A 23,849-nucleotide genomic window follows, 5' to 3' on the forward strand; every position below is an offset into this window, starting at 1 on the left:
GCAATATCCATATAAGCACTAGGACGCACGTATCTTTGGGGGCACCCATTATTCAGCTTATCCACACATGGATGGACGGAAGGAAAGAAGTAAAGACAACGGAAAGAAATAAGATAAAACATTGACAGTAGCTAAGTGGGGACTACAGAATCATCAATTATTTTTTCCTGCACATTGTATATAGTTTACAAGCTTTTCACAATGAACAAGTTTTATAGTGAAAAGTGCTACCTATTTTTAAATGGACTTTTAAAATAATGCAATATAGCTTAGCGTCTTTGGGGTGATTTTCCAGGTGTGGGATGAATTTCACTAAACTACCCGTTATGTCTGGTATAATTCTCCTTATGACGAGAGTTTGTATTTGTAAAATGTCAATCCTATAACAGGAACAATGTCTGTAATTGTAGAACCAAAACAAGTTGCCCACTTATGTCTTTATTTAGGACTTAATCCAGTCAAAATTAAATTTCCATTAAGAGAAGGTTAATATACAAAACTATGATGCTATGGTTATACTTGATAAAACCCAAATCATCTTCTCAATTCACAACAGACTTATTTGCATCCAGTTGGCTCATTCTTAATATTTATAGCTCCTTCTGGAAAATTCCATTGTTGCCACTATTTTGTCTCTTGTCCCTGAACTTCCATTGTGCCTCTGGCATTCTTTATTTTATTTTATTTTAGGGCTGCAATTGCCAGCCTATGCCACAACCAAAGCAACATGGGATGTGAGCCACATCTGTGACATATACTACCACTCATGGCAACACCTGATCCTTAACCCAATGCCGGATCAAACCCACATCCTCATGGATACCAGTCAGGTTCATTACCGTTGAGCCACAGTGGGAACTCCGCCTCTGGCAGTCTTAATTGGATGCCTGCACATTGTTTATAAATGAGGTATGTTTGATGTGGTGGTGCCTTGATTTTTTTTTCATAAAGCATGACAAAGTGGGGCAGAAAATCAAACATCTCCCAAGGGTCTGCATTGTCATTCTTCCGTTAATAGATTTTTGTGTTAAGCCAGGTACATTCGGGCACTTCCTATGGAGGACTCTTTCCAGCTCTTGCTCTGTCCTGAGAACTGAGTGGCAGCATCATGGATGTCTTACAGAGAGAGAGGATGCTGCTTACAGAGGCTGTGTGAATTGTCCAATGTCACCCAGCTAGCAATTGTCACCTAGCATAGGGGAAGGCATTGATGAAGAACCCAGAACTTACACTACAGCTGATCACACACGTGTCCACAGAAAGACAGAAGGACCCTCACACGATCCTTCATCTCAGGCCAGATGGTTAATTAAAAAACACCTGCCATCTGCTCTCCTCAAACTCTTTAAAGTTTCAAAACATTCAGAAGAGGCAGGAGAGATGGTTTTTGTCCTTTTAAATATCTTACCATCTACTTTGAGAGATAATACATGTACCCTATGACATTAAGTAGAGTTACAAAGTGATGCTATATACCTTCAAAAATGCCACACGCCAATGACGAGGAAGAACCAAGATGCACAAACTGAAGCTGTGGCAGCAAGGGAGGCCAGTATGGAAGGTAGTTGGGAGTTAGAGGCATTTCTCTCCACCAGGCATTTGAGGGAAGAGTGATTTAATGAGATAAACCAGGCTTCTTCTTCTTCTTCTTTTTTTTTTTTTTCTTTCCTTTTTAGGGCTGCACCAGTGACATATGGAAATTCCCAGGCTAGGGGTCGAATTAGAGCTGCCGCTTCTGGCCTGCACCCACAGCCACAGCAACTTGGGATCTGACTGTGTCTGTGACCTACACTGCAGATCAGGGCAATGCTGGATCCCTAACCCACTGAGTGAGGCCAGGGATCAAACCTGCATCCTCATGGACACTAGTTGGGTTTGTTACCACTGAGCCACAATGGGAACCCCTCAAAAAGTAAATCTTCAGAAAAGAGCAATAGAGGAGGACAAAGAAGGGGGTCGTGATTTAGAGCAATGGCAAGACAAGCTGCATCTATAAATCTCTGAAGAGCAGTGTGTTGAATAAATGCTTTCCCTTTAGAAGGCAGATGTTTATTGGTAAATACAGCAGCTTGCTAATCGACAGGGAGAGATGTCTGGGCACTTTTGTTCCCCAAAGACCATGATGGACTAAGGAGGAGGGGAGACTTACAGCTGCTCTCGGCTCTGGACTCAGGAACTCATGTTGAACCGTGTTCATGGGCGGTGCTAGCACCAGACCTTTCTTTCTAAGGCACACAACAAACACACACCTCTTACTTGATTTTGGTGTAGCAATCCCCCTTGGGCACGATACCAGTCTTCCACAGTAGGACACAGCATCCTGGTCTCCATCCAGGTTAGGCAGGGAGAAATGATCCCAGGCTAGCTTGATGAAGTCTTAACACTGGCGTGGTGAAGGGGGCAGAGTGTAAGAAAGGTGACAGTGCCCTTGCCGCTGGCGGGTGCACTCAGGACAGCAGTAAAATCTTGGGAAAGAGCCCAGTTTAAAACATGGGTGGTGGAGTTCTGCGGTGGTTCAGAGGGTTAAGGTCCAGACCTAAAAAGCAAAAAAAAAAAAAAAAGAAAGAAAGAAAGAAAGAAATCATACATTTGGGAGGCTGGGAGAGTCCTCCTCTGCTTCTGAATCTGCAGAGGCGGATACTGAGGACCTGATAGAAAGTACGGCGGGGAGTCAGTTCGCTACAAACTACAGAGAAACTTAGTCTTCACAAGGCCAGGGGATTTTGACTCAGTGTACGCCCAGCCCTGAAACAGGACCAGGCCCAAGAAAAGTTTGATAAATAAACATGTAAACGAATGAACCGAATGAATATGAAGGAGGGCACCGATGCCATAACACAGTAAATACTCCCCCCCAGGGGTCTCCGCCAAAGCAAAAGGAGAGCTCATTTACTCAAGCAACATCTCTCTCCAATTTCGCGGAGTGTTGTTTGAGCTCATGGGAGGAGAAGTTGAAAAGGTAGATGTAAATGGTTTCTTCCTTATTACAGCAAATCTTAGCAGGGCCCTGATGGCAAGGTACCAGTTAAAACTACTAAATAACACGGCGTTCCCGTTGTGGCTCAGCAGTAACAACACTGGATCCCTGGCCTCACTCAGTGGGTTAAGGAATCCGGCATTGCTGTGAGCTGTGGTGTAGGTGGCAGATGTGTCTCAGATCTGGTGTTGCTGGGGCTGGGGCTGGGGCTGGGGCCGGCAGCTGTAGCTCTGGGAAATTCTGTATGCCGGTATGGGCCTAAATAGCAAAAAAAAAAAAAGAAGAAAGAAGGCTGGGTCCTCTAAAATCCTTCCCACTGTCTCCCCATTTTTAAGGCAGCCATGAACTCCATGACTCTTTCCTAATTTCCCACCCCCTGCTCCCCACCCCCAAATATGTCCATAAATGTTTGCTATTTATCTTACCAAACCCTTCAGAGAATTTATCCTCGCTTCCCATGATCTGGAAATCTCTTTTTAGAGTATAGTTGATTTACAGTATTATATCAATTTCTGCTGTATCGCAGTGACCCAGTCAGTCATATATATTCTTTTTCTTATATCATCTTCCATCACACCCAGAGGTCTCAATGTTCTCCACCACACACTTTTTGAGTCAAAATTTGAAGGTGGCATCTAGAGCCAAGCCTCACTTTTCACTTAATAAAACACAGTAATTATTCTGCTTTCCTAAGTCAGATACTCCTGATAATTGGATAGGAAACATCTAAAGTTAACATTCTCCTTCCCCCTCAACACCAAAAGCATGAAGTGACTCAGTCCCATCGAGCACCAACCCCTTTGGCTTCCAGGGTTTGTGCTCACACCCTTGTCACCACACACTCCCTCACCTTGTAAGCACATTTCTTCTACATCTTTCCATTCACCCCGATGAACATTCTGCACTCTAGCACGTCTCTCTCCAGTTCCAACAATGCCAGGCTTGGCTCCTGCCCCCGATGAGAGCAGCGGAAGATCCTCTGTGCTCTGACATAAAGAAACAGGGAGAGTTTTTTCTTCATCTAGCTTCTGGGTAAGAAGAGAGATCACACCTATCGTCTTTGAGTGGTCAACCTTCTCATAATTTGCATGATAAAATGTACTTAATACTGCAGTTCTACTGAATTCATGTGCGTCTTGGATGACCCAGAAGGCACTTGCAGGAATATTGCTGTATGTGGCCTCATTGTTTCGAACATCAGTGATCACTGAGTTGAAAGGCCACTGATGGATGCCTCAGATTTGCTTCTGTTCCGTCATTTCCTCAAATTAGACAGGAGCAGCAAGTCTCTGAATATGCCTGGGAAAGCTCTCTGGGGCTAGCTGCTTTTTTTTTTTGAGATATAATTAACAAACAATATCATATAAGTTTACAGTATATGATGTCTTGGTTTGATGTATTTTATATCGTAATGTGATCACTACAGTAGTGAGCTAATGCCTTTATCATATTACATATTTATCTTTTTTGGTGTGTTGAGAACAGTTATGATTTAGTCTCTTAGCAACTCTGAAGTCTGTAACACAGTATAGTTGACTCTGATCACTATGTTGTACCTTGAACCTCCAGCACTTAGTTACCTCCTAGCTGCAAGTCTGTCCCTTTAAACTTTTCCCCAATTCCCACTCCACCCTCAGCCCAGCCCCAGTCATAACCATTCTACTGATTTTACAGAAAAGTTCATTGTGGATTTCTTTTTTTCTTTCTTTCTTTTTTTTTTTTTTTTTTTTTTTTTTGGCTTCCACATATAAGTGATAGCAGCATTTGTCTCTTATCTCACCTCCTAGCTGGTTTCTTGGTGTTTAGTTCTCTGAATGTGATTTCACCCATTTAACACATATTTAAGTTCCTACTATGAGCTCCACAGACTTGCTAAATTTGTGTTTTGGCATCAACTATTACAAATGCTCAAGGAAGGAGTTCCCTGGGAACCTTATCAAAGAGAATAAATACCCTACCTCCCTGTCTCCAAGTTTCTGGAAGTTTGGTCTTTGTCTGCTTTCCCCAGATGGTCAATTGTAGCAAATGGAATATAAGTTTCGAGGGGTCTTTCTCTTGTCTCATGTGGTCTGTGGGGTAATAAGACAAAGTGTGAAGCATGATTAGGTGTTTTAATTATTTTGGGTTTATCAAACATTTTTCTAATTAAAAGAGAATTGTGGAGTTCCCATTGTGGCTGAGCAGGTTAAAACTTACTAGTATCCATAAGGATTCGGGTTAGTACCCTGGCCTCTCTCAGTGGGTTAAGGATCCGGCATTGCCTTGAGCTATGGTGTAGGTCACACATGAAGCTTAAATCTGGTGTTGCTGTGCCTGTGGTGTAGGCTGACAGCTGTAGCTCTGATTCGACCCCTAGCCTGGGAGCTTCCATATGCTGCAGGTGTGGCCCTAAAAAGGAAAAAAAAGAAGAAAATTGTACCCCAATTCATCCCTCTGCCAAGCTGAAATGGACCAAAAAACTTAGAGAGGTGCCCCATTACTTTCCTTCTCTCATATAACTCATTTTAGGGGATGGGTATATCCAGCCACTCATTGATATCTGATTCCCAACTTGAAAATCTAATTTGAAGGGACAGTGGTGGGAAATAGGATGCTGCAGACCAAGACCCAATCTTGGCTCTGCCAATGACCAAGTTCTCATCTAGACTTCCTGAACTTCAGCCTTCTTGACAGCTGTAAAGCAGAGGTGTTAGTCCTCACCCACAGCAGTGTTGGGAGAAATCAGATGATGATTGAGATGTATCTCAGAGCTCATTGCTATCTTTTCTGTAGAAAGGAGCATTATTTTTAAAACAACCAAGCACTTTTGACACTAAGAATTTCCTCACTGGCATTTTTCATATTTTTTGATGTGCTCATTTCCTCAAAACAGCAACAACCATCTATCATAGATTAAAATAATTTATTTTTTAAATTTTACTGAAAATTTAAAGTTCTCAGGCAGGGGATCGAACCCTTGCCACAGTAGCAACCAGAACCACAGCAGTGACAACTCTGGATCCCTAACACACTGAACTACCAGAGAACTCTTTAAAGTTTTCTAAAATACAAAATGGTACTTTAGTTATATCACATAGAGATACGTTCTAACATGCTAACAAAAACAATGCCGGGATTTTCAGCGATATACATTACAGTTAATGATATTCCTTATGCTGTAATTAACTTTGGGCCGTGAACTCTTCTGAGAAAAGAGAAAAAAGTAACATTTTCTTTGTTTTTAATTTAAATTTTATTGGCTTTGTAATTGCATTTGTAGAGGGCAATTCCAGTTTTATAGCAATATGGGTGAAATAAGCTTGAAAAATTCATAATTGATTTTATGACAGTACATGCTCAAGCAACATCACAGTAAACCTCGTTTAGGAGTTCCTGTCATGGCTCAGTGGTTAACGAATCAGGCTAGGAACCATGAGGTTGAGGGTTCGATCCCTGGCCTGGCTCAGTGGGTTAAGGATCCAGCATTGCTGTGAGCTGTGGTGTAGGTTGCAGACACGGCTCGGATCCCGTGTTGCTGTGGCTCTGGCGTAGGCTGGTGGCTATAGCTCCAATTAGACCCCTAGCCTGGGAACCTCCATGTGCCGTGGGAGTGGCCCTAAAAAAGGACAAAAAAGACAAAAATAAATAAATTAAAAAAAAAAAAACCTAGTTTAAATCACACTGCAAGAGAAGGACTGTTGGTGAGAAGATATGCCCTTTAAAAGGGGTCCATGCTTAAAAGACACTGATCTACTTATGCATTTCTGTGTCAAAATAAATGTTCTGCCTCTGAATCTTAATTTATATTTACAAGAAAACTGTAGATATATTGTGGCAGTATCTTAATAGCAACTAATTCTAAGGAGTTAAAACAAAGACAATGATTTTGGGGTGAACTATATAATTTATGGTGGCCAAACTTTATATATTAGAGTACACACTACATAATTTTTAAATTAATCTGCTCTTCACTCGGAACCTCAGTGTTCGTGTGTATTCATGCAAGTAAGTGAAACTGAAAAGGAAAATATGGATTTTTATACTCATCCAAATACAATCTAGGTTCAGAAGCCAAATTACATAAATCGAATATAAATTTCAAGAAAAGTATCTTACTGAACTATCAAAGTTTATCAGCAAAAAGAGTTTTGCAGACACTGCAGGTACTGGTCTGCTCTGGATTTCAATTCTGGTCCTCTGTTGCCAGGCACTTGGCTTTCTTTCAGTTATTCTGTTTGCCATCTTCCTTGAGGAGAAGCCAATCTTGCTTTAAGATCTAATAGTTGCATAGGCTTGCTTTACATTAGGAAGAATCCTTTTCATCAAGCTCCAGAAGAGGCCGTCAGACAGAGAAATCTCCACATCTCCTCCAAATTGAGGTGTCCTATGTTTAATCTCTGAGGAGAGTTCACCTTCGTTAGCATCAATCTGTTCCGCATTTCCCTCAGTCTTCCATGTCAACGTTATTGTCTATAAATTCTGCATAAGTCGAGATGAGAAGATGCAAGCATAGCCAAAAGTCTTGGAAACGCTTATTATCCGTCTTGTGGACCCATTTTCAGCAGCAGCAGCTCAGGCGTCTTAGTCATTGCCATTTAAGGGCTGTATCTCCCCAGACCTAAGATATTTTTAATCAATGATATTTAGCACTATCCATCAAGACAACGGGATTTCACATATTTTCATTGAAAACATGCAAAAATAATAGGATAATAGGATAAACAATATCTATAATAAGATAAACCATGTCTCATGATTAAAGATAGGTTAAGCACTGAAATTCTCTCAGATAATCTGGAATGAAATGGCGCTTTTCTTTCTCTCTGGATGAAAGAACAAACAGAATTGTAAAAAGTTCAAAGTTCTTTGCTCAGCTGCTGCAGGCTTATCCTCTGTAGGTTGCTGTATGTATTTACATTGTGGAAGGCAGAGACTGTGATAAACATCACTCATGAGTCTGTCTAGTTTTGTGTCTTCTATTTCATGGAATATCCAATCTCAAGATTTTCAAAAACCATTTAATCTAAGACTCTTTCCTAGACAATTCCAGAGATTGCTTGTTTTGTGAGTCTCCAAAAGGCCATAATCATACTTAAAAACAAGGAGGCAAAAGCTATCTTTTAAAATTACATTGGAAGAAGAATAGACATGGAATGAGAAATGGGACCAAGTTTAGGGGTTAATTCACTTACATGCTAATTTTTCATTCAGATTATTCAAAATAGCATCTGTTTCAAGATGGATTTGTTGCCAGGCTAATCCTTCTCAAAGTATAATAATATATCTTTGTCAAAATTCAGAACAGTGCAGAAAGAATGAGAAATACCCAAACCATGAGTCCCTCACTCTTGGTCCCCAGAGGTAACCACTTAAAAATTCTGTGTTTCTATCACTGCATATATTTCCTTAAGACACACACATATGGAACCTAATGTACTCTGTCCTGTAACCTGACAAGACACAGAGTTGAGCGGTAGCATGTGAACTAGTGAGGTGGTTCCTCTACAGGCTGTCAGGGTGCTGTCTTCATGCGCAGTTAAAAAACAAAACAAAAAAACCCATGCAGATGGGTGTGGAGGGTGCTAGGGCTTCCCTGCCCATCTCCTTCTAAGCAAGAGAAAGTCATCACAGCTTCCCCCTCTGCTCATGTAAAAGATGCATACAGACCAGATGGCAGGTGCCGAGTCAGGCGCCAGGGCTTCTGAGTGTTGGTCTGCTCTCCCTGCAAACCACTGTCCTCCCAGAAAGATCTGCTCATCCACCCCTTCAAGCCAACATTCCTGAGCACCTATCATGAACCAAGAGCTATTTTCAATACCACAAGATGAACGAGATTCCAAACCTGCCCCCAAGGGTCACAGTCTAATGGGGAAATGGATCACTGTGTCACCGTGGAAGCTTGGTGAGACCTGCCTAGGAGGTAAGAAAGGGCCACTTCAAAGCTTTGGGGTGGGGAGGGGGAGAGGAGTGGGAGGCCTTCCTGAAGCCAGAGGGTAGAAAGGACAATGCAAGCAGACACTTCCTTTGGGGCACGCAGGGAAACAGTGGCAGGTCAGGGCCTCTGGAAAGTGCGGAACAGGGTCAGGCCAGGAAGGCAGGGAAGCCTGGGAAGGATTTGCACAGTCTGAGTCCAAGGATGTCAGGCATATCCTAGGTGCTAATTTAGGCAGGACTGGAGTGAGCATAAAGGTTCACGGATCTCACTCCTCCAGCTTAGAAGGCAGGGGACTAACCCAGAGACTGTGGCAGAGGAGGGGACCAGAGCAGAAACGACAAGACCCTGAAACAGCCAGGATTTTTAGTGTGTAAATTGTCTGGGTGTGAGAACGAAGTAGGTGTGAATAGTGAGGAAAACTGGGGCTCCCCGGGTTTATAATGTTGGTGATGGGTAGACGAAGTCCAGTCTCTCTGGAGGTGAGGTTAAAAGACACTGAACAAAAATTGGGATTTCATGTCGTGGATCAATGGTCACAAACCAGACTAGTATTCATTAGGACACAGGTTCAATCCCTGGCCTCACTTGGTGGATTAAGTAAGGATCTGGTGTTGCCATGAGCTGTGGTGTAGGTCACAGATATGGTTGGGATCTGGCATTGCTGTGGCTCTGGCGTAGGCTGGCAGCTGCAGCTCTGATTCAACCCCTAACCTGGGAACCTCCATATGCCCTGGGTGCGGCCCTAGAAAGACAAAAGAAAAATTACTTTTGGCACTATCTGCAACCCTCTTAACTGGTACTTACCCCTCAGCATAAAGGCCTTTTTTAAAAACTCACTTCTACCTTCCCATCCAATCTTCTGAAAGTAACCAAGTAACCTTCCTCGCCTCCCATCATCTTCAATCTACCAGTGTGCCTGTAGTCCCCAACCCCCTGAGACTGCTCTAATGAGGGTGACCCGTGACAGGGTCCCCTTCCCAGACCTTTGGTCAGGCCTGGACACCCCGCTTCCTTTGCCTCCCCTGACACGGCACTGCCTGCAGGGCCCCTCCTCCCCGTGCCCTGGTCCTGAAATCAAGTCCCTTCTCCTCGCCACATTCTCCAGATGTGGGCCATCCGCACCTCTGCCTCCACGCTCAGGCCTCCCAGTTCTAATGCCATCTTCCCAAATTCCAAAGTCTGATATCCAAGTGTCTTATTCAGTCACATCAAATCTGCCCAGAATTCTTCTCTCCTCCTCCTCTTCACATTCTCCACGTTGGCCAAGGGTGCCACCAGCCATTACTCACCAAAACCCTGTGTCTGGACTCACGCGTGGCTCTGGCCTCAGGACCCCAGATGCCTGCTCTCTGCCCCATCTCACGTGGCTGTGCACTCTAGCCGAAATGTCCTTCCTTTCATTAAAATGTACACTTGAGGAGTTCCCGTTTTGGTTCTGCTGGTTAAGAACCCAACAAGTATCCATGAGGATGTCGGTTCAATCCTTGGTCTCGATCAGTAAGCTGAGGACCCAGCGTTGCCGTAAGCTATGGTGTGGGTCACAGACGCAGCTGTGGTGTAGGCTGGTGGCTGCAGCTCCAATTTGACCCCCAGCCTGAACTTCCATACGCTGTAGGTGCGGCCCTAAAAAGGGGGGGAAAAGAGTATACTTAACACATACAAAACAGTATCTACAAAATCACCATCTCAGATTTTTGCATACTATTTCACTTTTCCTTTATTATTTTTATATTTAATACATTAAAGACAACATATTTAATACATACAGAAGTCTATAGTACATATTAGCTATAAAGCATGATACAATAAACCGTAAACCTACCCTACAAGCCAACAAGAACTAGACCGCTACCAAGAACCTGCATCTACCTACGTGTCCCTCTGTTATCCACTCCATCTCCCTAAGAGGTAATTAGCAGGCTAAATTTTGGTTTACTTTAAAAAACAAACAAACAAACAAAAACAGCAAAGTTTCACCATTTATGTATGCTGAGATGATATACCCTTTGGTTTTGATCTGAAAAAAAAAATAGTCTCAACTATATCCTGGGACTTGCTTTTTCTTTAACATTTTTCAGAGATTCCTTCTTATTGTTGAGTGTAGCTGCAGTTCACTCATTTTCACTACTGAGTAAACCCCTCACTCTGAATACACCTGATTAACTCACCCGTTCTCCTGGAGACAGAGAGACCTTTCAGTGTTTCCAGTAATTAACTACTATGAAGATGCTACTATGACCCAAGAGTTTACTGGAGACACAATGGGAATTGGAGCCGTGGTCCAGATCCTAAAACAGCAAATGTCTGCCTTTGTGACTGTTTCCTAAAGCAGAGGCGCCTGGTCACACACCCACACAATTACACAGATCTTCATCAGCACAAGGTAGCACCAAACTCAACTTTACAAATCTTCAGGATATAAAATGCAAGCTCATTGTGGTCTTAATTCTCATCTCCAACGTTTCTACTTATTTATAAGCCCTATGTATTTCCTCTGTGAAATGCCTTTTCAGGTCTTTTTATTTTTCTCTTTTTAAAAACAGGGACTCTCCATAAATTCTACTAACCTTTGATAGTTAACTGTATTGTAAATATCAGTCTTGATTTGTCTTTTCACTACATTAAGTTGTTTATTAGCTTAAACTAAGTCCTGGTTTTAACATACTTGATTTAATATCTTTATGATTGGCACTTTATGTCTCAAGAGAAGACTCTTTCCTGCTCTAAGATTTTTATATGCAAACACTTAATATTTGCTTTTTGTAATTAAGATCTTAATGTACTTGCAATTGTTAGGTTAGTTGTGAGGCAGAAATCAAATTTCACTTTTTCCATACGGATAATGGCTGTTCTAGAACACCTCAGAGTCACGCTTTCTGTTCCCACTGGTCTTCTGTGGCACCTCATCACATCTCAAAGGTCAGCATACATGCAGGGGTTCTTTTCCAGGCTCTTATTTCATTACACTCCTCAGAATGCCTACCTCTGCACCACACACACCACAAACTCTACAGCAACACTGTCTTGTAAGCTCCCCTCACCTCTTCATCATATTTAGAAGCGTTCAGTCCTCCTAGTCCTCTGTCATTCCATATACATTTAAATATCTGCTTGTCACATTCAACAGAACCTCTGCTGGCAATGGCACTGAATCTAGAGATCATTTTGGGGAGATCTGATGCCCTTACAACCTTCGAAATTCATGAACAAAGACAGTTCTTCATTTGCTTCTATCTTCCTTCTTCATCTTCATCCTTCAAGTCCCAAATCAGGCCTTAACCAAACCACTGCCTGCTTCAAACATCTCTGCTACCTTCCCAACTAAAAGTAGGATAAGTGTGTCCTTTATGCGCATTTTTTAAGATAACTTCAATAGTCCAAGAAAAGGATGATATGGGGCAAGTCTGAGGTGGCGCAGTTCTTCATTAGTGAATATATCAAGCCTTTGAGAATAAGATGATGCTGGTTTGAGACACACTGGGTCTGAGATGCTGGTATGTCCTCCTAGAAGAGGCTGTTGGATTTGCTATGCTATACGCTTCAGGACAGAGGGGCTTGGATGGAAATAACAGTTGGATGTAACTGCCCACGGAAACTATGTAACTAAGAAGGGAGCTAGTGTCAGGCTCTTGAGGACCGGGATTTAAAGGAGCAAAGGAGGAGAAAACCATGAATATAGCTAAGAAATTCTAAGAGACAGAGACTGCTAAGTGAAGTCAAAGGGTTAGGGTTAGGAGAGTTTTGAAGAAGTGGTCAATATTGTCCAAACCCAGAGAGAAGAAAAATCATTGGGAAGGCTACTGGATCTAAAGTTAAGAGGTCATTTATGACAGAAGAGATGGGTTAAAAAATCTGACTTCACCGAGTTAAGGAGAGAATGGGAGACAGTGTTTAGCACAGAGCAGAACTCAGTTGTTTGCTGAGGACGTGCCTGAGAGAAATAGAAAGAAGGTCAACTATTCTCTAAATGAGCTCAGCTGTGGATGGAGGGAGGCTGGTGGCAGAACATCTCAAAGGAGAAACGGGCTGTTACAAAACCTGATCTCAACCATCATCCCACATGCCCGCCTCCTCACTACACACAGCAGAGCAAGCAGCTGATTTCAAATAAGAGCTCCTTTAGAAAATAAATAAGGGCTCCCCGAGGGACATGATGAGTGATGGGGCAGCCACAGATGTTGATGACAAGGTGAGGCTCTGGTCACGCAGGTAGAGGCACAGGGACGACCCGGGTGGGGAAAGCTCACCTTCTTGCCTTTGAGGTCAACCTGACACAAACCCATGGAGGGGTTTTTGAATTACCGTCTATATTCTTTAATGAACACATGGGCCCTTGAACTTACACAGGTTGTTTTTGTCTTTAGATAAAAGGCATCCATCATGATTACATCGACAGTACTTTTGAGAAAGCCATTCCATCACATAACTAGTTCAGAAAAGGTATGATAAATATTTAATGAGATTGGGAGGCTCGTAGCAACTCTAATTCAGATAAAATATGTTAAAGTGTTTGGAGGGGGTTATTCTTTCTCACAGAAGAATGCACCAAGGCCTACAATAACATACCAACAGAAAATAAGTCCTCCAAGTGAGCATCTTAGGAAACGAAGTCCCATTCTCAAAATAGCACAGAGTGAATGTACCTAAAGAAGGCATACAACATGTAAGGATAACTTGATCCCCTTGCTGTACAGTGGGAAAATAAAATAAAATAAAATAAAATACATAAAAAAAAAAAAAGGCATACAGTTGCTTCACTTTAAGGGCAAGAGACGCCTGCAGGGGTGTTGCTCTGCAGGCAAACATGCATATGCTGCAGTTATGTAGGACCGGCATTCCCTAAGTATTTTCCCCTTTTGCCTGCAATGCACCTGAGTGTACACCTGCTATAACTGCTCTGGGGCAAAGCCACCCCATGTCCCATGTGAGGGGACTGTCTCCCAGAAAATGAGGGTTAATGATGCCGATCACACTGATGGGAGCTTCACGCTCCAGTCCCTGCTCAGAGGGGCTCTCCTTCCAGAAAGGGTGCCTAGTAAACGCAGTCCTCTCTCCCCATGTGCATCCCCCAGATCTTTCACTTCCATCAGGCTTTGCCCCGTTTCTACGAGCATCTGCTCTATGCTGAGCTCTCCAGATGCTGTCGTCTATGATGCCTGCATTGCACCTAGACCCCGTGTTTCCTGCATTTCGAGCATCACCTCAGGCCTACGAGCCAGGAACTGGTATCGCTGCCTCCATTTCATAGATGAGAAAATTGCATTGGAGAGCTTAAGAAACTGCCTCTGTCATGGCACAGCTGAACTTGAACCTGGGTCTGAGTGACTTCAAAGCCCATGCTCTTAACCATTTCCTGCAACAATCGTGACTGAATCCATGTGCTGCTCCTAGGCCATGTGAGGCTGGCACTGGGTCAGCACAGAGAGGAAAGAGCTGAGTGGAATGTTACTGTTCACCCGTCCACTCGGGCCACGCAGCTTCGCCGAGAGCTGCTCAGTTCTGGAAAACAACCCCGAGATGTTAACTATCCTTCGCGGCCACTCTCTCTGCCACCTCCTTCCTCCCTGAGGGCGAGGGAATGTGAAATCAGAGGACAAAAGCCTTGGAGAACATTACTGTATTTGACCCCGCAGGGGGAAGCAGCCTGAGCGCTTCTGACAGGCCTGTGGGGAGCGTGCCCTTTGCCACAGGGACATCTATAAGCGTCTAACCAAGGCTTCAGAAAATGAGATCTTGGGAGACAGCAGCGTGATGCTGCCTTCCCGGGCAGAGTAACAGCTCTAACCACCCACAGGAAAATGCCCCATTGCTCCTGGCATCGCTTGGCCACAGGATCACATTTCTCTATTCAACTAACTTGCAGGCTTTTCTGAGAGAGAGTGAGAGAGAGAGAGAGAGAGAGAAGAAAAGGAATACCTGGCCTCCTAGGTCCAGGATAAAAATGAAGACAGCAAGTTGACCTGCTTTGAAATGCAAAATTATCTATCTCAGGCTTTATCCCATTCCTGAGGGACCAGGAACACCCCTGGAGTCCTGCTCGCTGTTCTGCATTTAAAGGTCCTTGAAAAACAGCAGCTTGTTTTCCAAGAACCGTGGAGAGACTCTGCTCCTCTACAAGCTTCTGGCAAACGTCCGTGAGCGGGCAGGGGGTAAAGGTCAATCAGGTGCAGACCGGCCTGCAGCTGCTGCACCACTCTTGTTAAGGCACTTTGGACTCTTATTTCCTCAGGGAGCATCAAGCACAGACAAGGTTGGAAAAAAGAAAAAAAAAGAAGTTAGTCTGTATCATATCCCAAAATGGGTCCAAGCCACTTCTCAACCTCGGCCACAGTCATGTTCTTCCTCAAAGCATAATCCTCAATCTGCAAAAGATTAAAAGCAGTTTATTCAACCAAAATGATAAGACTTTTGAAGTAAATTTTCCACAGAATTTGCCGGGAAACATTAAGTACCTTCCATGTCTTGTTTTAATAGTAATCCACTGAGTTAGATGGAGACAGATATTTACCTACTCACCAAGATGCCTTATTCTCTGGGCAGAAAAACATCATGTAGCAAATTATCTGTGCATGTGTGTGTGCAGATGGGAGGGCTAGAATTGGGGTAATGAGTTGAAATCAAATCCAGACATTAACTGAGGTAAATTTCTTCATCTTTCCCCTCTCATCATATTCTCATTCACATGTAAAATAAGAGAGGTTTCACAGTTCCACTGAAAACAAGACAGGCATCTAGGAGGCCACATGCAATCATACAGCTAACTCACCTGATCCTTGGAAATTTTCCCCACGGCAAAGTACTTGGACTTCACATTGGAGAAGTAAAGGCCGGACACTGCTGAAGCAGGAGCCATCGCCAGCGACTCTGTCAGCCTAATGCCTGGGAGAGCAACACAGGGAACACCCATTATTCACTCAGTGCTGGGACAGGCCGACGCTCAGCAGACTTGTTTGCAGTGAATGAAAGTGAATGCGTGCCTTCTCGCTAGACACAGGACACAGGATTGAGGGCGTGAGCAGAGCAGTCCAGCAAATTCCTCCCAAGGTGATGAACACATAGAGGACGCGCAGCTGTCCTGTGAGCCAGGGGAGGGGCCTGCACAAGACTTTGTACTCCTGTCCCCACTTCCACATTCAGTCAGGGAGGCTGGACCTGGGCCTGCTCAGACAAGGTGCGCCCGCCAGCCTGGAGATGAGAGTACCACCTGCAGGGCCAAGGTCCCTGTGGTGACCGACGGCTGGGCCCCACTGAGAAAAAGCCCACACAGAGCTGAGGAAGAACAGATCCTTCCTAGGGGCTCAGAACTCCAGGGAGCATCCAGGCCTTCATGTCTACACCATTCATCTTATGGCTGAGGAACAGCAGCATAAAAATACAGCTTAAGTGCTCTGCCAACGATCTCCCGGTCAGCTTGGGGCTCAGTGCACATTCCCCGAGTTCTGAATCCATGCCGTTCCTGCCAGCCCAGATCCAACACAGCCTCACAGCTCCTCACATCAACCTACATTCCTCTAATCTCTTCCGTGCAGACAGCATGCTTTTGATGGACACCACTGAAAGCAGTTAACGTGCAGAAGGAAAGAGGGAAGGGAGGCAGAGTGAAGATGGGTGGGACTTCTGGGAGACAACGTCCAGAGACCCTCCTGGAAGCAGTGGAGGCAGAGGGCAACGTGAAATGTGTTACTAACAGTGACAAAGGTCACAGGTGGGGAGACTGAAAACAGGAACACACCTGTAAGGGGACGACGGGGCAGGAGACAGGCAGAGAAGCTGCCTGCCATCCGCTGTAGGTGAAGAGAAAATCACAAAAGCTCAGAAACCTGAAAATGGGGACCTGAGACCACCATTCAGGAACCTGGAGGCGAAGGAGCAGCACAGGCCTCCGGCAGAGAGGGGATGGGACTGGGGATCGACCCTCCATGGCATCACGCTGCCCAGGAAAGGGGCGCTGGCCCACACTGACCTGTGAGCCGTTCCACGTCTGCGAGCTTCCACATGGTCAGCTTCTCGGTGTGGTCGGGCTGGCTGGGGTAGCCGGGTGCCGGCCGGATGCCCTCAAAGCGCAGCCTCCGAAGGTCAGCCACGGCCAGCTGCTCGCCGCCACAGTAGCCCCACAGCTCCTTGCGCACCCTCTCGTGCAGCTCCTCAGCGAAGGCCTGGGGCCCAGACACACAGCTCAGGCCAGGTAGGAGTACCCCCCCTCATCCAAGCCTCACAGGCCTCCCCAGGGCCCAGGGCTGGGGCCTCAACTCGTCTGCAGGGTCATCAGCTGCACTGCTGCTCAGTGGTGGCCTCGGCCTGGGCTCTGAGGGTCCTTTTAAACCAGGCCCAGGGCAGCACCGGCTCCTCCATTAGGCTCAGGAAAAGGGAGCAGCCCCACGACCCACAGCACCCCACGCCACAGAGGAGGGTGAGGGGTCTATGGGACAGCCCAGCACCAGAACGAGAAACAAACTGAAACCTGTGTGGCTTTTTTTGAGCTCCTGGGAAAACGTCACATGGCAAGCTCAGGAGGACACTGGAACCAAGACAGTGAAGTCAAGGCTCCATGGGCCATTCCAACTACAGTGTCACTGAAGCTGCTCTGTGCCCAAAGGTGAGGCATGAGAGGGACTCAAAAACACACAATTTAAGAGTGTGTGCTGTAAAAGTAAGCCTCTCTCTCTCTCTCTCTCTCTCACACACACACACACACACACACACACACACACACACACACACACACCCAGCACGGTTCCCAGCCCTGGCCTCTGTCTGCAGGGCATCATGCTCTACCTCGGCTAGACGGTCCCCCAGCGCCTTGACCATGATGATGCTGTAATCGTCACACTCTGCCTCATAGGCCTTGCTCAGCTCCTCCACCCCGAAGCAGGCGACGGCGAACAGGCCCAGGTAGTCGGGGACGCCCGAGTGCAGAGGGGCGATGAAGTCCGAGAGGCAGAGGTAGGGGTCTGTGCTGGCAGAGTCCTTCTCGGCCTTGAAACGCAAGGAATGGGTGGAGCAGGCCATTAGCATGGACAGGGCGCCAATGTGGGGGGGACAGCCATCTAGCGTCTTCCAATGAAGACAAGCTTCAAATGGGGCTATCTTCTTGTTCACTGTTACATCCCCAGTACTTAGATGGGTGCTTGATATACAGTAAGTGTTTGGTAAATACGTGTTGAATAAACACATTTGAATGAGACTTTCACAAAGATCCGACAAGACATACACAGTCAAGAAACCAGCTAACTCGCTCATTCACACACTGACCATTTACTGAATTCTTACGGGAACTGGAACCATAAATATTCACATAATTTTTTTTCTCTAAAAGTGTTTTCATTTCAAAGTCAACATTAAATCCTAGGGTTATGTTCAAAGGGGTCTGCTAAGTTTATGAGCCCCTATTTTGCATTGACAGAAGCAGTTCAACAAATGGCCAAAGTCAGCAACACGGGGCCACGAGCTGCCTGCCCCAGGTGGTGAGTCTGGAGGCGGCTAAGGACACACGAAGAATCCAGCCGATCTGCTCAGGGACCCCTCCTCAGGGCATGTGGCTACCCTCACCCACTTGCCATTTTCAGCTGATGACTGACTCTTCCCTGCTGCTAAGCTGAAAAATAAGGTCTTATACACATTTCACAATCAATACATATGTGCTGAGAAGGTAGTAAATAGTAAAAAATTAATATTTACTGAGTGCTTACTATATGTCAGGCACTAGTATTGGTGCTTTGTAACCGACTAATTCGATCTTCTCAACAACCTTGCAAAGTAAGTGATACCATCAGCTCTGCCTGACAGACAGGAAACCCAACACAGTGAGAGCTTGAGGAGCTGGTTCAAGGTCAGACAGTGGCAGGCCCATGGGTCTGATCCATAAGCAATTCTCTTAACTACTATATGGCACTGCTTGGGACTGATCAATTAATCCACGAGTGGCCAACCCAGAAGTTTCATGGTTATGTGACTGCCAGCTCTGGAAACAAGTCAATCTAATTGACACTGGGCAGAAAATGGTTAAGTGGCTGCAGGTGAGAAGGTATTTAATCAAGGTATGTGGAAGTGTCACAGAGCTCAGGGCCAGCTACGCAGGGAGGCATGGCCTTCCAGTGGTACTTGGCCCATCAGCTGTTCTTGGCTAATAAAAACCACAGGGAGACACAAAGCTTCCAGACACCACAAGGAAATAGGTCACAGAGACCCATAGCACCGCAAAGGAGACAGCGCTCAGAGCCGCTCAGAATAGAACTCCCGGAGCAGTAAGCTGCTGCAGCCAGAATTTCCAGAGTGTACTGGAAGAGAGCCTTAGAAATATCTGGGGAGGTAATACATGTACCTTGAGGAGTCATAGTAAATACCCAAATACAGTTCATCAGAGACTGTCTGGACAAGAATGGTGTTGGGTGTTAAGAGGACAAAGGACTTGAAGGATGGAAAATCAGGCCAGGGCAGAGGTTTCTGACCTTAGTTATTTCTCTAAAAGAAAAGTCACCAATTCCCTAGTGAGGAGGGCCTAGAACTTAACATTAGAATCCCCTAGCGTGCTGTGTTGAATATGAGTGCACAGAGTGAGGGTGTACAGAGCCCGGGTGCAGGGAGTGAGGGTGTACAGGGCCCGGGTGCACGGAGTGAGGGTGTACAGGGCCTGGGTGCACAGAGTGAGGGTGTACAGGGCCTGGGGACAAAGAATGAGGATGGGTGCACAGAGCAATGTTGTAGCTGCCCCAGTGTAATATCCCAAGTTTAAGGATTCCCTCAGATGTTGTTACAGTTAAAATATCATTATGAATTGCAAAGTGGTTATGATTAAAAGCAATACTATCAATTTTCAATGACTGAAATGATATAAACAGCTTGCAAGAATTTACTACCATCTTTTAATAATGACTGGTGAGTTCTCGAAGTTCTTGAATAGGAGAGCTCATTCTGAACAGCAGCTGAAGGGACATGCTTATGAATTTGCATTTTTAAAAGTGCGGGCACAGAAGAAAGAACTGCGTGGAGAAGAGCCTGTTCTATGACATGGGAGAAGCCAGGGCCCTGAAGGAATAGCCATTGGGTGTGGACAGGTTCCTCCCCTGGGAGCTGTGGAACTTGGCGCCCTCTCCACCAGCCTTCATGACTCCTCTGCAGAGGGGAAACATAAACCGCCTGACTAAGGCTACGTGGAAATTAAACAAGATGGTTCATCAAGCGCCCTACTAAGCAGCTAGTCCCTGGGAGCCACTTAGTGAATGTCTTTTCTGCCTGTCTTCCCCAGAAAGGGAGCTACCAGCCTATGTCAACAACAGTCCTGCACGCAAACCAGTGTTCTAGAGCCAGCAAATGCCCACCTTTGGTGACCTCCTGAGGAGCAGCAGTGGTTCTTTTTTTAAATTTTTCCCAGGCTAGGGATCGAATCGGAGATAGAGCTGCCAGCCCACAGCCAAGCGGGATCTGAGATATGTCTGAGACCTACACCACAGCTCACAACAATGCTGGATCCTTAACCCACTGAGTGAGGCCAGGGATTGAACACGTATCCCCATGGGTGTTAGTCAGGTTCCCGACCCACTGAGCCACAGTGGGAACTCCAGCAGCAGTGTTTCTCCTCTACCTGTCAACCTGCCAGGAAGCAGCTCTAAAGCCCCGCTGGGCCCCTCTTGCTGTCACGAAAGCCTCCGGCTCAGGACTGTGACAGGGCATTTGGGACAAGGCTGGGCAGAGCTATGCTTACACAAGGCTCAGACTTAGGTCATTTTCATTTACATATTTTCAGTGCTTAAACCAAAAAGTTGAGCAATGTGTCTGCTGTCAACACGCCCTGGGTACCTGTTGCCTGAGCCCATAAAAGGTGGCTATGGGCTCCGCAGCCTGGGGTACTGTGCCCTCCGCATACAGGTGAATGTCGTCCTCGACACTTTGCGCCGGCCAGAACCCAACCACACCCCTGGCCTGGAGCTTCTTCTGACTGATCAGCTCTTGCAGCATATTTTGGGCATCATCATAGACTTTTTTGGCCTCTTCACCTATTAGGAAAATATTGTTAAGAATTCACTTAGAGATGCCAATAATAATCAGTAGAGAATGCTTCTTTTAAAACCACTACTCCCCACTCAATCATTTTTTGTTTTCCCCTCACACACTTTAAATCAATGTCTGTCATTAGCACAACCTCAGGTGCAGAAGCTGAGGGGTTCACAGTCTGTTTTGTCAACTCAAGCCACTTACATTTTCCATTTAACACGAGGCAGAGAGCCAAATCTCTGCTCCCCATGGCAGTGTCAGACAGAATGAGACAAAGCAGGCCAATCCTTCCATGCACAGACACTCCCTGACCTCGCAGTGACCCCTGGGATATGCGAAAGCCTGGAGAATGAAGTGCAGCCCCCAGCCCAGGGTCCTGGCAGGCAGGCCTTCAGTGCTTTCTGTCAAGGCCTGGCTTGGCCGGCTTCACGTGGGCCACTGTCCTGCTCACTGTGCCTACTTGGGAGCAGGTGACAATAGAACCCCTTTCCTATGGCTGCACCCCTGCCAGCATCCTAACACGAACCCCAGGGGCCCCTCCAGGGAGCAGCAGAGGGCCGGCTTCTCAGGCTCTCCACAGGCCTCATCCCACACATCTATGGTCCACCCTGCACCTCCTTCTGTGCTCTGAAGGGCTCAGCGTTTGCACCCCATGTCTCTGAGGGCAGGGCTGGAAGGGAGAAGTGGGGCTGGCCGTTTATCTACGGAGGAGCCTGTCACCCCAAATCCCCCTCCCCCACCAGGCACAATGGAATCCTTGCCCTTCCCCAAATCAGCACGCATGTCTGCGCTTTCTCACAGGTCCCCTGGGCCTGGAATGTCCTTTTCTTCATCACCTCCTCCCGTTCCCAGTCCTCGCCTCAGTAACTCCCACTTTATCTGCAAAGAGCAGTTCCAACACCACCTCCTCCAGGAAGCCTCAGCAGACTCCCAATCCAGGGTCTAACCCATCTTCCCGTGTCTGCAGGAGCCCGGGCTTGGGTCTGAGGCACAAGCTTGGCCTGCTGTGTGGGAAACACCCTCCGCTGTCTGCTGCACCCACCAGCGGTGCCACAGGGCAAGGATTACGGTGCCTTAGCTTATCGCCAGTGCCCAGCATGTAGCCAATGTCAGTAAACACTTATTAAAGAAGGGATCAGCAAAATGCCAAATTTAGTCAGTGAAACAAGGACCAACCCAGCAGTTTAAAAGCATCTAAGCTGGGCAGCTAAACAACGTCCTACGTCAATAAACTATATCTTGCATCACCCAGACCTGCTGCTCACCACCTACTCTCAAGCACAAGACCTTGTCAGGAGCATCAGAGCAGGGCAGAAGAACGACTGAACTAACCTATGGTTTTGTCGTTAAATATCTTGGGAAAGCCTCGATTCGGGTATTTGCCCCGAAGCTGCCAGACGTCAAAGAAAGGCTTCCAGTCAATGTAGTCCACCAGCTTCTGCAGGTCGTAGTCTTCAAAGACCCGAGTCCCAAGAAACGTGGGCTTTACTACGGGAGAGAAGCACAGATGTCAACACGGTGCTTCCTCCCAGAGGCCTTCCTGGCTGCTCCTTGTCACTCTGCAGGTTCCCAGGCTCGGCCTCCTTCCTGTCACCCGTAGGAGTTGTTTTACAAAGAGGGGAACTTGAAATTATCCTGGAGAAGGAGTCATCCTGCAGCACGTCTGAAATAACGCTGTTCTTCCCAGGCAGCTGACTGCCTGCACCGCCTGCCCTTGGAGACTCTTCCTCCACCCTTCCAGCCCTGCCCCCACTTCCACCCCCATCTGAGAGAACAGACAGACTTGGGTTCATTCACTTATACCAAGGAAGACAGTACCAAAATAAAGAGCACTGGAGAAAGACACATATAATAAGCCACGTACACAAAGTTTAAAAAAACGAATCAATAATCTATATTGCCTACTGAGACACAGGAACATAAAGTCAAAGGAAATGCATGGAAATGAGGCATCAAGTTCAGGGTCCTGCAGGGGGAGGGGCTCACAGGGAGTCAGCACTACCTATGCACAGTCTTTGTTCAGTGGGCAGGAGGTTATTCCTTAAGGGCTGGTGGGGACGCCTGGTTGTTCAATACACCCTTCTTTACACCTCCTCGTGGTCCTAAGTTAAATTATGGTGAAGACTTCAGAGACAAAAGGTGGTGCTAGGCTTCCTGGGGGCACCAGAAGCAGGAATACTGCCCCCCAGGCACCACCAAAACTGGGTGGGTCAGGCCAGAGTCAGAGGTGACCACTCCTCTGCCTGCTTCTCGACCCTCAGGTCCTCAGTTTCCTGATCTGCAAACAGGGACCCGGGAACTTACACTAACCCACTCTCTTGGATGCTCAGGGAGAACACACAAGTCTCTAGATTATTCTCTCATTAGGCAGTAGAAGTGCGAGGCGAAGGGACAGGAAAAGAAAAGTACGAGCTGCTTCTCAATGTGGCCTGGAAATCTCCAGCTTCTCATACAGTTCACAGTATCCCTTTTCCATGTGTTCCCGGTCATCTTTTTATCATACGGACAATCCCTTCTTTGTAAATATTCTACTCTGCTGATGTGTTTGGTAATTACAAAGAAACTACAGGAGTTCCCATCGTGGCTCAGCGGCAACGAACTTGACTGGTATCCATGAGGATGTGGAGTCAGTCCCTGTCTTCATTCAGTGGGTTAAGGATCCAGTGTTGCCATGAGCTGTGGTGCAGGTTGCAGGATCTGCTGTTGCTATGGCTGTGGTGTAGGACGGCAGCTCTGATTCGACCTGGGAACTTCCATATGCTGCAGGTGCACCCCTAAAAAGAAAAAAAAAAAAAGAGGAAGAAAGAAAAGAAAAGAAACTACAGATATCCCCCTGGAAAGGCAGGGAGAAATGCTCTGCTTCGGGGCCACCAAAGGGTGTTATTCTCGAATAAGCCTGTCTTTCAGAGTTTGAGATTGTTTGAGGTTTTACACCACCAAAGACCTAGAGAGAGGAACCCTTCCTTC

At 46.1% G+C, this 23,849-nt stretch overlaps 1 protein-coding gene and 1 long non-coding RNA gene across 4 annotated transcripts in view; both read right to left on the reverse strand.

The window, feature by feature from the left end:
- Positions 1,813-5,182, reverse strand: LOC102162338. The gene is made up of 3 exons (XR_002338726.1): positions 4,936-5,182; positions 3,828-3,963; positions 1,813-2,536 (listed from the first exon to the last, which is right to left on the reverse strand). It is a non-coding gene; the product is annotated as an uncharacterized LOC102162338 (long non-coding RNA).
- Positions 10,591-23,849, reverse strand: part of MTR (5-methyltetrahydrofolate-homocysteine methyltransferase) — a 105,803-nt gene continuing 92,544 nt past the window's right edge. For all 3 annotated transcript variants that reach the window (XM_021073435.1, XM_001927058.4, XM_021073436.1), the window contains 6 exons: positions 22,215-22,370; positions 20,688-20,884; positions 17,667-17,867; positions 16,855-17,047; positions 15,658-15,770; positions 10,591-15,253 (listed from right to left, as the gene is read on the reverse strand). In XM_021073435.1, coding sequence (XP_020929094.1) covers positions 15,167-15,253; positions 15,658-15,770; positions 16,855-17,047; positions 17,667-17,867; positions 20,688-20,884; positions 22,215-22,370 — 947 coding nt within the window. In that variant the 3' untranslated portion in view covers positions 10,591-15,166. The remainder of the gene's footprint in view (positions 15,254-15,657; positions 15,771-16,854; positions 17,048-17,666; positions 17,868-20,687; positions 20,885-22,214; positions 22,371-23,849) is intronic.

Source organism: Sus scrofa, chromosome 14 (assembly GCF_000003025.6).
Source record: "Sus scrofa isolate TJ Tabasco breed Duroc chromosome 14, Sscrofa11.1, whole genome shotgun sequence".
Taxonomy (NCBI): domain Eukaryota; kingdom Metazoa; phylum Chordata; class Mammalia; order Artiodactyla; family Suidae; genus Sus; species Sus scrofa.